The sequence below is a fragment of the Pipistrellus hanaki genome, assembly GCF_964339955.1.
Source record: "Pipistrellus hanaki genome assembly, chromosome: 11".
In the NCBI taxonomy this organism is placed as follows: Eukaryota; Metazoa; Chordata; class Mammalia; order Chiroptera; family Vespertilionidae; genus Pipistrellus; species Pipistrellus hanaki.
The window spans coordinates 68,982,072-68,996,067 of record NC_140513.1 but is presented as its reverse complement, the minus strand read 5'-3'; the positions used below and the strand labels follow the sequence as shown (position 1 = coordinate 68,996,067).

General features: G+C 56.0%; 1 protein-coding gene across 2 annotated transcripts in view; it reads left to right on the top strand.

Moving 5' to 3' along the window:
* BICD2 (BICD cargo adaptor 2) overlaps positions 1-12,194 on the top strand; it is a 58,789-nt gene extending 46,595 nt beyond the window's left edge. Inside the window, exons 3-8 of one of the 2 annotated variants that reach the window (XM_084899015.1) lie at positions 3,311-3,463; positions 4,793-5,227; positions 5,966-6,961; positions 7,194-7,345; positions 8,422-8,632; positions 10,235-12,194. In XM_084899015.1, coding sequence (XP_084755141.1) covers positions 3,311-3,463; positions 4,793-5,227; positions 5,966-6,961; positions 7,194-7,345; positions 8,422-8,632; positions 10,235-10,240 — 1,953 coding nt within the window. In that variant the 3' untranslated portion in view covers positions 10,241-12,194. Of the gene's footprint in view, positions 1-3,310; positions 3,464-4,792; positions 5,228-5,965; positions 6,962-7,193; positions 7,346-8,421; positions 10,207-10,234 lie in introns of those variants that run through there. The other variant, XM_084899014.1, reaches the window with a different exon arrangement.
* The last annotated feature ends 1,802 nt before the right edge of the window (positions 12,195-13,996 follow it).

The following is a 13,996-nucleotide window of genomic DNA, read 5'->3' as shown; positions in this document are numbered from 1 at the left end:
TTCTTTCGTTTGTGATCTGTTTCCTTGTCTTGGCATTTTCACAGTTTCCCTGAGTTGGTAGGGTGGCTTTGTGTGCTAAGGTGTCCTATATGGTTCAGTGAGTCAGTCTCCCAGTTACCTGAGGTGGACACTCTTGGTGCACCCCTTTGTGGACTGTGTATACAGCCTTGTTGTAGTTAAGTCTTGATTTTTGTTGGTATCACTGTGAGGAACTGACCTCCAAGCCAATTGGCTGTGAGGATCAGCTGTGTCTATGCTGGGAGACAGCCTTATTAGACTAGACTTGGAAAATTGCAAAGCCTCTGTGCTCAGCTTGGATGGGGTGGAGTTTCAGGGTGGAGCCTTCAGCCTTGGCTTCCCATCAGCCCTGCCCTATGAGGTTCCTGAGTCTCAGTGCCCTTCGATACTCGCTGCAAGCACCTCTGAGAGAAAGGTACCCTCGAGTTTCGCCCGCTACCAGACAGTCTAGTCTCTCCCCCAGTGAGCCCAGAACTGGGGTTCAGTGCAGTTGGAAGTGGGGTTGGAAGTGGGGCTCAGCACAGTCCGGAGCTTTTGTCTCCTTCCTGCTAGGGCAGTCTAGCAGCACAATCAACAATCTGTCCTCTGCGTGCATACGAGGCTCTACCTTTCACCGCTCGCCTGAGTTTCCGCCTTATAGCCTAGATTCCCTCTGTATGAACCTGGGCCCCCAGGGTCTCGCCCAGATTTGGGGTTCAGTACAGTCGGAACTGGGGTTCAGCACAGTCCGAATTGGGGATCAGCACAGTCCGGAGCTTTTATCTCCTTCCTGCTAGGGAACGCCAGCCAGGCACTCAGCCGTCCCTCCTCTCCGGCTCAGTCCTCTTTCCACGTGCGCTCTGTGTCTCCATACCTTAGGCTTTTACAGCTCCTCTGATTTTCCTTCTGGTTTTCTCTTTCCTTCTAGTTGTAGAATTTTCAGTCAGTCAACTTTCCTGTAGTTCTGGATAATGTCCATTTTGTATTTTAGTTGTATTTTTGAAATTGTTGTGTGAGGCTGCAGTTAGGGGTTTACCTATGCTGCCATCTTGGTTTCTCCCAGAGTTGCTCAGTTTTAAACAAAGCCCACTGACAGGGACAGAGTTTGCTTCCGTTGCCCCAGTCTCCTCACACTGAACGGGCAGCTGTCCACATGTGTTGTCTGCCCAGGGAAGGCTGACCTGCAGGGAGGAGCACCCCGCCCTCCTCACAAAACCGTGCCGTAGCCCATATTCTGATGGTGGTGAGGCTCGTAGAGAATCAGACCGACGAGGTGTGTGTGGGAGAGGGATGTGTGTGGGAGTGATGGGGAGGGTGTGTACGTGTGTGTCATGGAGGGTGTGCATGTGTTATGGAGGGTGTGCGTGTGAGATGGAGAGTGTGTATATGTGTTATGTAGGGTGGCATGTGAGATGGAGGGTATGCATGTGTGTATTATGGAGGGTGTGTGTGTTAGATGGAGAGTGTACATGTGTGTCATGGAGGGTGCCGTGTGAGCCGGAGGGTGTATATCATGGAAGGTATGCGTGTGAGACAGGGTGTGCACGTGATGGGGCGGGTGTGCTCATGAGACAGAGAGTGTATGTCACGGAAAGTATGAGTGTGAGATAGAGGGTGAGTGCGTGAGATGGCCGGTGTACATGTATGTGTCATGGAGGGTGTGTGCAGGAGATGGTGTGGATGTGTGTGCGCACGCGCATGCGCTGCCCAGTGCGAGGTTGCGTGTGCATAGAGATCCAGTGCCTCTCCAGGTAAATGGAGCGGCCCTCATGCTGCCATCATGCTTCGTTTTGCCTGTTTGCCGGGAGTTGTGCTCTGGGCCGGGCCTGTTCTCCAGCAGCCCCTGGTGCTGACTCCCGGCACCCACCTTAGGGCCCTTCTGCAGAGCCTGCGCCCTTCCACTTGCTAGAGGTCGTGGTGGAAAGCCTTTGTCAGTGGGAGTGTACGTGATGACCCCTGTGGCTTTTCTTTGCTCTGCTACAATCCCCTTCATTCAATAGTGCACGTTGCTGTGTGTGTGCCTGCGTGGGCCTGGGAATCGGGTCTGCCCTGGGTGCATGGAGGCCATCACCAGGGCCCCCCACCCCCACCCCCGTTCCCACGGAGAGGCCTGTACATTGAGAAGGCCGAGCAAGCTGGGGGCCCTGCAGTGCCAGGGCCCAGGGGCGGCGGCATCTTTGCCAATATACAGGGAGCCACTTGGAGCGACAGGGTAGGGAGGGGAGACAGTGTGTCCAGGGGTCAGTTACGTCCCAGGGGTCATTGGCTCCGTCTGGAGACTGTTTCTGTTGCTTCCACAAGGGAGGGGCTGCATTTGGGGGGCAGGGGGCAGGGGGCAGGGAACTACTAAACATCCTTCGGCGTAAATCTGACCCCAGGATGTCGCAGAGTCGAGGGCCAAGGGACAGGTTCTGTTATATGGTGTACACGCAGCCTCTCCCTGCAGGACACCTGAATCCTCCAGGCAATCTGGAGGCGGGAACTATTTTCTAACAGGTTTGTCGAGATAATTTACATCCTTACAACTCACCCACTTAAAGTGTTAAAGTCAGTGGGCTTTAGTATATTCACAGATTATGTACCATCAGCAATCGGTTTTAGAACATTTCATCATTCCAGAAAGAAGCCCCATTAGCAGACACTATCCACCCACCCAAACCGATCTCCCCCTACCTTCTATAAACCTCATATACCCTCTGGCCTCATCTACTATCCATCTCTGCATTTGCCTCTTCTGGACATTTCATTTATGCGGAATCAATTATGCAATACATGACCTCTTATGTCTGGATTCTTTTCCTCATGATAATGTTTTCATTTGGGTTGTGGCATTGTGTCAATTGTATGAATGTTTTAAAATGTTTTTATTGATTTTAGAGAGAGGCAGGGGGGGAGAGAGAGAAAGATTGATCGGTTGGCTCCTGCACGCATCCCAACTGGGGATTGAACCCAAGTCTTCGCCTGTGCCCTGACCTGGAATCAAACTGCACAGGATGACTGCTTAACCACCTGAGCCACGCTGGCCCACATGTGCTTCTCTGTTCTTCAGTCTGTGCTTTCGTTTCTCGGGGTGCAGCTGAGGAGCACATTGCCAGGGCAGGTGGTAATTGCTGAGCTATTCCCACAGGATACACCACTGTAATTCATTTTACAGATGAAGAAATCAAGGGTCAGAGCCCTTCCCTGTTCACCCCTCACCCTGCCTGGGGCCCCTGCTCCCCTGCAGGCAGCCACGCTTGGCCTGACTGCGCTGAGCCCCCCAAGTCCCCGGGGTGGCAGGGCCAGCTGGGCACACCTGCCTTCCTCCCGGCAGATCAATCAGAACGTGGAGCTTCAGCGGGGCCGCCTGCGGGATGACATCAAGGAATACAAGTTCCGGGAGGCCCGCCTGCTGCAGGACTACTCAGAGCTGGAGGAGGAGAACATCAGCCTGCAGAAGCAGGTGTCTGTGCTCAGGCAGAACCAGGTAAGTGGCGGCCGGGTTAGCTATGGGCCGCGACCCTCACACCCCCTCACTCTGCCTTTTTGCGTTGTCAGAATGCCACACACTAATGCTGACAGGAAGTGTGGGGCAGGGTCTGGGCCCCCCACGGCCGTAAGAACAGGGCCTCTGGCTTCAGTGTTGGCTGAGCACGGCCTGGGCCTCGGCCTCCTGGCCAGCAGAAATGGGGGATGCGGGCGCTGCTGAAGAGGTGACACCAAAAATTCTCAGATGCTGGGCATCCAGCTTAGCCAGTCCCCTCCGAGGTGCTGACAGGAAGCCCGATGTTCCGTGCCCTGGGTGCTTGGGAGGTGTTGGCCTGCACATCCCTCCTGCTGTCTCAGGTGCCGGCCTTGTGGTCCTTTGTGGTCCCGGCCTCGAGGGACCCTCTGGGTAAAGACAGGGCCTGCCTTGAGGAGCAGTGGGGATGTTCGAGCCATCATCTGTCCTCGTAACTCAGCCATGGGTGAGATGAGGAGGCTCATCTTCCCCTGTGACCGGCCAACCAGGTGGTTCTGGCCCGAGGGTCTCAGTGCTATCCCTGGCACCTCTACAGTGGGCACTGAGGGGCCTCCTCCCCCGGTGGGAATTCTGCAGAGGGGGTGTGGGCCATGTGCTTATCCCAACAACAGAACCTCCGTGTTTGCAAAAGCCAGCAGAGAGCACACTTCTCCCCAAGAACGCGGCACAGAGCTCTGCCTCGAGTTGCATAGGGGCCCCAAGAAAGGGAGACCTCGCCTCCAGTCTGGGTGGCATGTAGTGGAATCCAGCTCCATCTTAGGAACTGTCCTCTGGCCTCAGCCATCCAAGAAGCGCCCACTACTGCCTCTCAGTGGGTTCCTTCTATTTCTCACAAATCTCGCATAATAACTAGCAGTGTTTTGTTAAGTTACGCGTAGACCTGATCTCCCACCCCCCATGTCCAGCACAGGCTTCTGCCTGCTCCTTCCTCGTCCATCTGCACACGCAGTTTCAGTAGGATCCGCCTCCTCCTCCCCGGGCTGCCTGCGGGTGTGCTGAGCACATCCTGACTCCGTGGGAACTGCGGGCTGTTTTTGAAGTATCATTGGGATCAGTGGTCGCAGCACACATCCAGACACGTATTTTACGTTCCTTAAACTGTTGATGTGCAGTAGCTGCTTAGCACTCAATGTCAGTAGACACTTGGTAACCATCACGTCATCTAAACCATTACGTTTAGATTCCCATGGGGTCTCTGCTTCGAGCCCTGGCTGGTGCTCTGCACACACCTGTGCACACTGTCCTGGGTGTTTCCTCTCATCACTGGCTGAGACAGATTGGCTTCTTTCCCAGGTGGAGTTTGAGGGCCTCAAGCATGAGATCAAGCGTCTGGAGGAGGAGACCGAGTACCTCAACAGCCAGCTGGAGGACGCCATCCGGCTCAAGGAGATCTCGGAGCGGCAGCTGGAGGAGGCGCTGGAGACGCTGAAGACGGAGCGGGAGCAGAAGAACAGCCTGCGCAAGGAGCTGTCGCACTACATGAGCATCAACGACTCCCTCTACACCAGCCACCTGCACGTTTCTCTGGATGGCCTCAAGCTCAGCGAGGACGCCGAGGCCCTGGCCAACGGCTTTGAGCACGGCTGCCTGGCCAAGCTGCCCCTGGACAACAAGACCTCCACGCCCAGCAAGGACGGCCTGGCCCCGCCCTGCCCCGGCCTCGTGTCCGACCTCCTCAGTGAGCTCAACCTCTCGGAGGTCCAGAAGCTGACGCAGCAGCTGGTGCAGGTGAGCAGGTGGGCGGAGAGGGGGACGGTGGTGCAGGTGAGGGCCACCTCCCTCTGTCCCACCTTCACCGTGGTGTAAGTGCAACTGCAGCATTACGAGTGAAAGGTACCCAGAGGGGTGGGTTCCTGGTTATGGGGTTGAATTCTGCGTGCTGGCCAAGGTATTCTCGTGGCCCCTTGCAGTGCACGTGCAGCCTTCCTCTCTGTCCTGTGGACATGTCTCAGAGGGTTTTCTCCTGGACTGAACAGAACCCCAGTGTCTTACCTGCAGTTTGCCCATGTCTCTGAGGGACCTTCATGGCCCCCCAAGCCTAGGCAGGGGAGGACCAACAGTGGAGGACCCACTCATAGCACCCCATGTAGGCATGTTACTGAACTCAAGGGGTCTGCACTCGGGGTGCTCTAAAACGAGATGTGGTTGTTACAGGCAGTTTTATTTAGTTGCAGCAAGTAAAGGGGATTCATAGCCTCGGTGCTGCCTGCAGGAAGGAGGCTGAGCCATTGCTTAGCACACTGCCAAGTACACCTTGGTGTTCTCTTTGCAGATGTTTGTCAGGCTGAGTGCCTATCAAGCTCATCCTGTTCACCACTGCTTCTGCAAAACACTGTGCTGCACTTAGCACTTAGCACACCAGCATGTAGTAAGACTGCCCAGGCCTGGAGACCCTGTCCCGTCTCAGTGCCAGGCCAGCAGCATGACAGGTGGGGCTGTTGACGGGCCCTCTCTGTGCCTTTGCAGATGGAGCGGGAGAAGGCTGGCCTGCTAGCGACCCTGCAGGACGCACAGAAGCAGCTGGAGCAGGCTCGAGGGGCCCTGTCGGAGCAGCGGGAGGAGGTGAGCCGCCTCACCGAGAGCCTGAGTGCTCTGCAGCGCCTGCAGGCTGGCAAGGAGCGACGCACAGCCCTGGACAGTGAGAAGGAGCGCGACAGCCATGAGGATGGCGACTACTACGAGGTGGACATCAACGGGCCTGAGATCCTGGCCTGCAAGTACCGTGTGGCCCTGGCAGAGGCCGGCGAGCTCCGGGAGCAGCTGAAGGCCCTACGCAGCGCACACGAGGCCAGTGAGGCTCGGCATGCTGAGGAGAAGGGCCGCCACGAGGCCGAGAGCCAGGTGCTCGCCGAGAAGGTGTCTCTGCTGGAGAAGGCCAGCGGCCAGGACCGCGAGCTGCTGGCCCGGCTGCAGACAGAGCTGAAGAAGGTCAGTGACGTCGCGGGTGAGACTCAGGGCAGCCTGAGTGTGGCCCAGGATGAGCTGGTGACCTTCAGTGAGGAGCTGGCCAGCCTCTACCACCACGTGTGCATGTGCAACAACGAGACGCCCACCCGTGTCGTGCTGGACTACTACCGCGAGGGCCCAGCTGGCGCAGGCCACTGCAGTCCCGAAGCCCACGGACACCGCTCACCAGTCCTGTCCAAGGGGCCACTGGCTGCAGAGGGCGGGGCTGGAGACAGCAGCCTCTCACTGCCCTCACCCTTGAGTGACCCTCGCCGGGAGCCCATGAACATCTACAACCTGATTGCCATCATCCGTGACCAGATCAGGCACCTGCAGGCGGCGGTGGACCGCACCACGGAGCTGTCGCGGCAGCGCCTGGCCTCCCAGGAGCTGGGCCCTGGCACAGACAAGGACCGGGAGGCGCTCATGGAGGAGATCCTCAAGCTCAAGTCTCTGCTCAGCACCAAGCGGGAGCAGATCACCACCCTGCGCACCGTGCTCAAGGCCAACAAGCAGGTGCGTGCGCTCGGCCCGCCGGTTGGCAGGCTGCTCGCCCTCCCTGCCCCTGGTCCGCTCAGGCCTCAGGCTATGGATCGGGTTGGTTGTGCTACTGAAGGTGGGAGAGCCTCGACTCAGTGCCATGGGGAGGAGCTGGGTGCTGAGGGGCCAGACAGGTTGGGGTCTTGGCTATGGCACTCCATGAAATAGCAGACGCCTCACCCGCCACCTGTGTCTCTCTGACCCCCAGACAGCCGAGGTGGCCCTTGCCAACCTGAAGAGCAAGTACGAGAACGAGAAGGCCATGGTGACGGAGACTATGATGAAGCTGCGCAACGAACTCAAGGCCCTGAAGGAGGACGCCGCCACCTTCTCCTCATTGCGCGCCATGTTCGCCACCAGGTACCTGCTCCCCGGGACCTGCCATTCCTGGGTTTGCGAACACCCCAGAGGGCATAGTGTGTGTTCACGTTGGATGAGGAAGCTGAAGGCAAAAGCTAAAGAGGACAGGTCCCTAGTGGGGAGATTGGGGCCAGTAACTGACAAATGAGGAGTTGCCCCCTCCTCCCCCCTGCCCCCCAAATTTGGCTGGAAGTTTGTGGATTAAGAAGCAAGGCCTTTCTCAGCCCATCCCCCCTCCTTCTGATTGGCAGAGATTTGCGGGGGGGGGGGGGGGGGCGGGATTTTGGGAAGGTCACGGCTTCCTGGTGTTACTGCCATCTGGAGCAGCCTGGTGCCATCTGCTGCCGGCTTCAGGAGACCCTGGTCAGAGGCCGGAGCCCCAAGATGGTCCAGGCATGCCCTCAGGGTCAGGAGTCGGAGGCTCCCTGTGTTATGGGTTGTCAATGAGCTCAGGGCCTGCTTTTCCTCCCCCTGGTGCTGGGTGACCGTGCTGTCCAGAGGGAGGGTGAGGACAAGGAAAGAAAGTACCAGGCTCCTTGGGAAGCGTGCTGTCCTGGGCAGAGTGGGCAGAAGGGGGTCACTCAGCTCTGGCACATGGACACTCGCTTCCTCACCCGTTCACAAGCCGCCTTCTCGGAGCGGAGATGCACTGCTCCCTCCGGGCAAGAGCAACAACTCCCTGGTGGCCGGGGCCCCGGCAAAGGAGAGCGTGGAGGCAGCTCTGCCCAGGCCACTCCCTCCTCGGGACAGACCCGAGGGCTGCTCGCTCACCCACGTGCGCCTCCCAGGCTCAGGTTGGCCACTGGGTGCAGGTTTCCCGAGCTCCTCCTGGGCGCACGTGCTCACGTGGGAGCGAGCCACGTCCCTTCCCGGGCTTTACCCCACACAGAGAGCCAGGTGACATCCGCCTCCAGCCATCTTCCCCGGTTACCTGAAGGCCGTCAGCGAAGACCAGCTCTGTGGAGTCCCTCCCAAAGGAAGCCACTCCTGAGGGCAGGTCCTCCCTCCCAGCCTGAGGAGCAGCGCCCACGTTCCTCCCGGGCCTCAGTCACACTCGCGTCTCCGTGTCCCCACAGGTGTGACGAATACATCACACAGCTGGACGAGATGCAGCGGCAGCTGGCGGCCGCCGAGGATGAGAAGAAGACGCTCAACTCCCTGCTGCGCATGGCCATCCAGCAGAAGCTGGCGCTGACCCAGCGGTTGGAGCTGCTGGAGCTGGACCATGAGCAGACCCGGCGGGGCCGTACCAAGGCCACCCCCAAAGTCAAGTCCAGCACCCCAAGCGTAAGTCACACCTGTGCCAGTGCCAGCGACAGGACCGAGGGCGCCGGGCTCACTGCCCAGGTGCTCTGCGGCGAGAAGTATAACGTTTGCTGCGATTAGGCCTCCGGGCCACCCACCGCAGCTCACCTGTCGCCACCACCTATCTGCTTCATCTCCACTAACCCAGCAGCAGCGGGATCGCGCGCTAGGTGGTCTTCCCGGGACTAACGCGGAGGGAAGGGTTTGACTGAGATGGTGCTTCCTTCCACTGACAGTGCAGCTGGGCGTCTGCAGCTCACCCTACGTATGACCCCCTTCATGGCAGCGGCTGTCCTGTGGGAAGGGGTAGGGGTCGAGATGGGGTCAGAGCCAGGAGTCCTTGAAAAACTGTGGCTTTCCAGGGCCTGGGTGCCATCGGCTGCGATGAAATGTGCATGTGTGTAGGGCAGCTGTGTTGCCGGCACCTGGGAGCATGTCAGAGGTTCTGAGAGTTCCGGCTGCTGCCTCTGAACACCATCTCACTGCAAATCCTATTCGGGACTAAAGGACCAACTTTCTCCCCCAGAGAAAGCACAGCCCTGAGCCCCAAGCCCTCCAGCCCAGGCATGTGTGTGCGCCGAGCACCAGCCACGCGCAGCAGAGGCACGTCCGGCCACACCGAGATCAGCTCAGAGCCTCGGCTCCTCTCTCTGAGATGGGCGCACTGGTCTGGTGGCCTGCGAGGTAACACAGCAGCAGGCCCGAAGCCTGGGGTTTTCCCTGAGAAAATCTTCCCAAGTGCCTGACCAGAGTCCCTTCCTTGGGGGAAGCCCATCCTTTTGTATCAGGGTGTCCCCAGCTTCCCATAATCAGGCCTTCCTCCCCAGGGGCTTCAGACCCTAAGAAACAGTATTCTGGAACCCCAGCCGGCCCAGCCCAGTGTGGGACAGGAGACGGGGTGGGCCCAGGCCCGCCAGGCCGAGGACTCGCTGAGGAGGGCTGTGGTCCTCCCGAGTCACTGTCATTGCCGCTGGCGGCGGGCAGGAGAGGAAGCTGCTGCCACACCAGGCCTGGCCACGTTCGGAAGCGGACCTTTTTCAGTGTTTCTCTCCCTTTCACCCACGGGGCCTCTCCCTGAGGGCGCTCCGGCTCAGGGGCAGATGGCATTGCCCGCTCACACAGCTGCCTGCCCCAGCGCCACTCTTCCCCTTGGTCCCCTCGTGTGTCAGTTCTCGCCCGGCTCCACATGCTGCACAGACCTCCCTGGGCTTTGCCAACCACGGGAGTGGGGAGATGCGGGCTGGGCACCTGCCCCCTCTGTGTGCCTGGCCCGGTCCTGGGTGGCTTTGCTGAGGGGATGGCGGTTTTGGATTCTTCCCCTCCCACTAGAGAAGGGTCAGGCCCTCCACCTTGTGCAAGCAGGACTGCTGGGGCCAGGACTCCACAGCTGCTGCCGCCCCTCGCTGAGCCGGCACACAGCTTCCCTCCGCACTGATAAGGAATCTTCACGAAGCACTGGGAGCTGGCGGCTTCCCTAACACACGCAGGCCTTCTCCGCTGCTGACTAACGCGCTCAGCAAGAGCTTCAGCCGTCCGACGAGTGACTGAGTGTTCTAACGCTGTCTTGTTTTCTCCCGTTTTCAGCTGTAGATTAGCTGCCGGGAGAACTCGGCGCCGGCCCTGTCACTCCGCAACCCCTTCCCTCCCCTCCCGTGGGCCCACGCAGAGGAAGGAAGGGCAGCCTAAAGTCCACTTAGAAACGTTTTTGGATATGCCACTGCAGATAGCATTGCTGAGTGTTTAATGGCAGAGGAAAGAGCTTTCACGTTCAGAAAGCTGCAGCCGCTGCTGGGAAAGGCTCTTGCACAAGCGCTTGAAGAACCTGCTGGGACGGCGGCCTCCAGGCTCACTTAGGAACCCGCTAGAAACGCTCACACTGGGCTCCCGTTACAGAAGCTCCTTCTCACTGAGCAACCCGTGCACTTTGATACTTTGGTATAACATTTGCTTCCTTAGTCCCTTGCGTAGAGATGGTCTCATGCTGTGGTCGCCTTGTCCTGGGGTCAGCGTGTGGCAGAGTGTCCTAGTGTGCGGCTCCGACTGCAGGGAGCTCGCTCACACCCATGCTGCAGGCCAGCAGCTTTTAGCTCGTGCGGCATTGTGGCTCATGTTTGAAATTAACAGTTTCAAACGCCATGCTCGTTAAGAAATCCAGGGTGTTCTGATTCTGGGGTTTTCATATTGTATTATTATTATTCTTAGGAATAGTTCAATGTAACAAGAAGAAAACTTGACCTTTGCTCTGGTTAAACAGTTATAGGCACTTGAGAAAAAAAAAGATAAATTATTGAATGAGTAGTATTACCTACAAATTCCAGAATTTTCTGGGTTTTAGGATGTCGTGAAGCATGACTGATTAACAGAATTTTATACAACTGTACCAGTAAGATTCCAAATTGGAATTGTTTTGTTACTCTGGTTTTGTGCCAAATTGTGGTACACTTAGAAAATTCTACAGCCGTCAAATTTTAGGGTGTTTTATTTCAACACCTTTTTCTTAGTAATCATTGCCAGTAGTGCCTTCATCAGTTAAGGGAGGTGTCCCAGCCTAGTTTATTCTCTAAAATGGACCGTGAAGAGCTAGTTGGGAATGTTGAAGGCCAGTGGGGACTAATAGGTGTGAAAGGGGGTACACTTCACGCCTGAACCTGGGCATCTTCATTGAGGGGAAGAAAACAGCAATTGTACAGAATTCTGTTAGTCAGTGATCCTTTACTGTGCAGGCCCTTGCAGATTTAGGGGCTGAGCAATGAAAGTGGACACAAGCCTTGAGGAACCAAACGGACGTTGTGGGACAAGCCAAGCAGGCGGTGTGAGGACCGTGCCGTGTTCGCGAAGAGCCACGGGCAGCAAGGAAGCGGTGGGGAGAGGGGCTGGCCATAGTATTCTTCGCAAACGTGAGAAAAAGATGTCATATATTCTCTTGCTTGGTGTACCTAATCACTGTTAGTTTCAGGAAACAGAACTTGCTAAATAAAACTTCTTGGCAAGCTAGGTTGCCCAGTTTGCCAAGTGAGGTCGTATGGTCATATTGGTACTCAAAGAGGAAGAACAAATGTCCTTTCTCCTCCAAAATACAGGACAAATTCTAATAAGTAGGAAGAATAGAAAGAGTTCTGTTTCCTGGAATGAGCATTTCTTACTCCTAGTTGTAGGGACCCTCTTTGTACCTTCTGTTACAGTGCTGATTCATAAGAAATGTTACATTTATGATAACTTCATCTATATGGGGTATTTATTTGCAATGTCTGAGTACTGTATTTTTTTCTATGCATTGCCTAGTGTCAGAGTGGTGTTGTCTTTATTAAGATCGTATGCATGTCCTCCTGCCAAGGAACCTTTACGCAGACCCACAGAGACAGCGGTGGCTTCAGATGCTGGAGAACGGAGAAGGAATGGGAAGATACGTCGGTCACGATGTGGGACAGGCGTGGCGGGAAACCGCTCCACGCCGGTGCGCGTGGGAGCAGTGGGCCTGGGTGAAGGGTCACTGGTGGGACCAATAAACAAAGAGTAAGACAAGCAAGGCGTCCTCTGTGCTGCATTGACCACTGCCCCGGATGACCGGCCCGGCACCTGGAACAGCGAGCCAGCCCCTCGGGAGCCCTGTGGTGGGAGCGGGGAGCAGCCTTCAGTAAATGGGGAGTGGGTGGCTGTGAGCACCCGAACGGTGGTAGGAGAGCACCCTGCCTTCACGCCATCCTGGCCAGAAAGCAGAGATCTGCATAACACAGGGGCCTCTGCTGGCCAGACTCGTGCTCACTGAGCCTAAGAGTGACTGGGTGCTAACAAGACTCATCTGTTTGTCATCACAAATCCTATTCCTCTACACCAGTGTTTCCCAACCTTCTCTCATGATGAGAATCACCTGGTGGAGTTGTTAAAACACAGATTCCTGAATCCCAACTAAGAAGTGCTAAACTAGAATTTTTGAGAACATATAGGTAAAATTGTATACTTAACTAGTGCTCTGAGACAGAGAAGTTTGGGAAACACTGCTCTACACTCTACAGAGATGTGCGTAAGGCATCTTGGCTCCATCCGGGACTGCTGGGTGAGGGCTGGGGACAGTTCTTGGCAGAGGGAACAGGAAGCTTCAGGATACTCTGCCACCCGCTTCCGACGGCCTCAGTTTGGCCTGAGCAACTCTGTCCACGCCTCGGGAAGTGCATCCGAGGCAGCGTCTTTCTGCCCTGGCTCTCCCAGGACCCTTCCGTCCCGCTGGGATCGCCCCAGGCCTCCTGGTCACTAGGGCCCCTGCCTCTTTTGAGTCCCATCCCTCTTTAGTAGCTGTAGCTTGGAACTATCTTCAGTTTGAAGCTTTCTTTCAAAAGAGACTTGTTTTCCTAACTCTGGGATCGCCCTCCTCTGCTGGCTGGTGTTCCCCACCAGGCCCCTTCAGCGGCAGAGCTGAAGGAGCCCCTGAGGAGGAGCCCGTGGCCCTGGGCCAGGCAGAGCAGTCCTTTCTGGGCGTTGAGTGATTTGCACAAGCACAGATGCCAAGACCTTCCCTGCCCGGTGTGCTCTGGGTCCTTGCGCATTGCAGGGCTGGAGAGGCAGCCTCCCAAGTGGGCAGCATCTGGGCGCCTGTGGGAGGGGCATTCGGTGCTGAAAGGCCTGCTCAGCCTTCCCTTCCATCGGGACCATCTTCATTCCCACCACCTCCTCCCTCTTCGGGGCAGTGCTCCGCCCACCTCCCACAGCAGGTTCCTGAGCTGGAGACAACAGAGCTGGTTTGGAGCCAGACCTTTGGTTGCACCAAACAATGGAGCCCAAAAATACAATAAGCAAAACTGCCAAAATTGAAGACATAGTTCAACAATAGTCTTTAATACCCCATTTTTAGTTACAGAACAAGACAAAATATCAATAGAATACTTCAACAGAACTGTAAGCCAAGATTACTTGAACAGACGTGTAAGCCAAGCCTAATATATTTATAGAACACTCCAATTGACAATAGAATACATATTCTTAAGTGCATACAGAACATTTTCCAGGATAGACTATATGTTAAACCACAAAACAAATCTCAAGGAATTAAAGAAAGTTGAAGTTAAACATTGTCCAATGACCATGGAATAAAATTAGGAATAATGAAATGTAGGAAAGTCACAAATATATGTAGAAGAGATAATGCATGTTTTAATAATGGAACGAAGAAGATAGCAAGAGGAAGGACAAGGAGCTCTCAAACCAAAGATTAGCATGGAGAAAATGAAATAGGAAATGTGAGTGGGAGAGAGAAATCAACAAAACCAAAAGTTATACCTTTGAAAAGATGATCAAAAATGCTAAGTCTTGCCGAGACCAGTTTGGCTCAATGGATAGAGCGTCGGCCTGTAG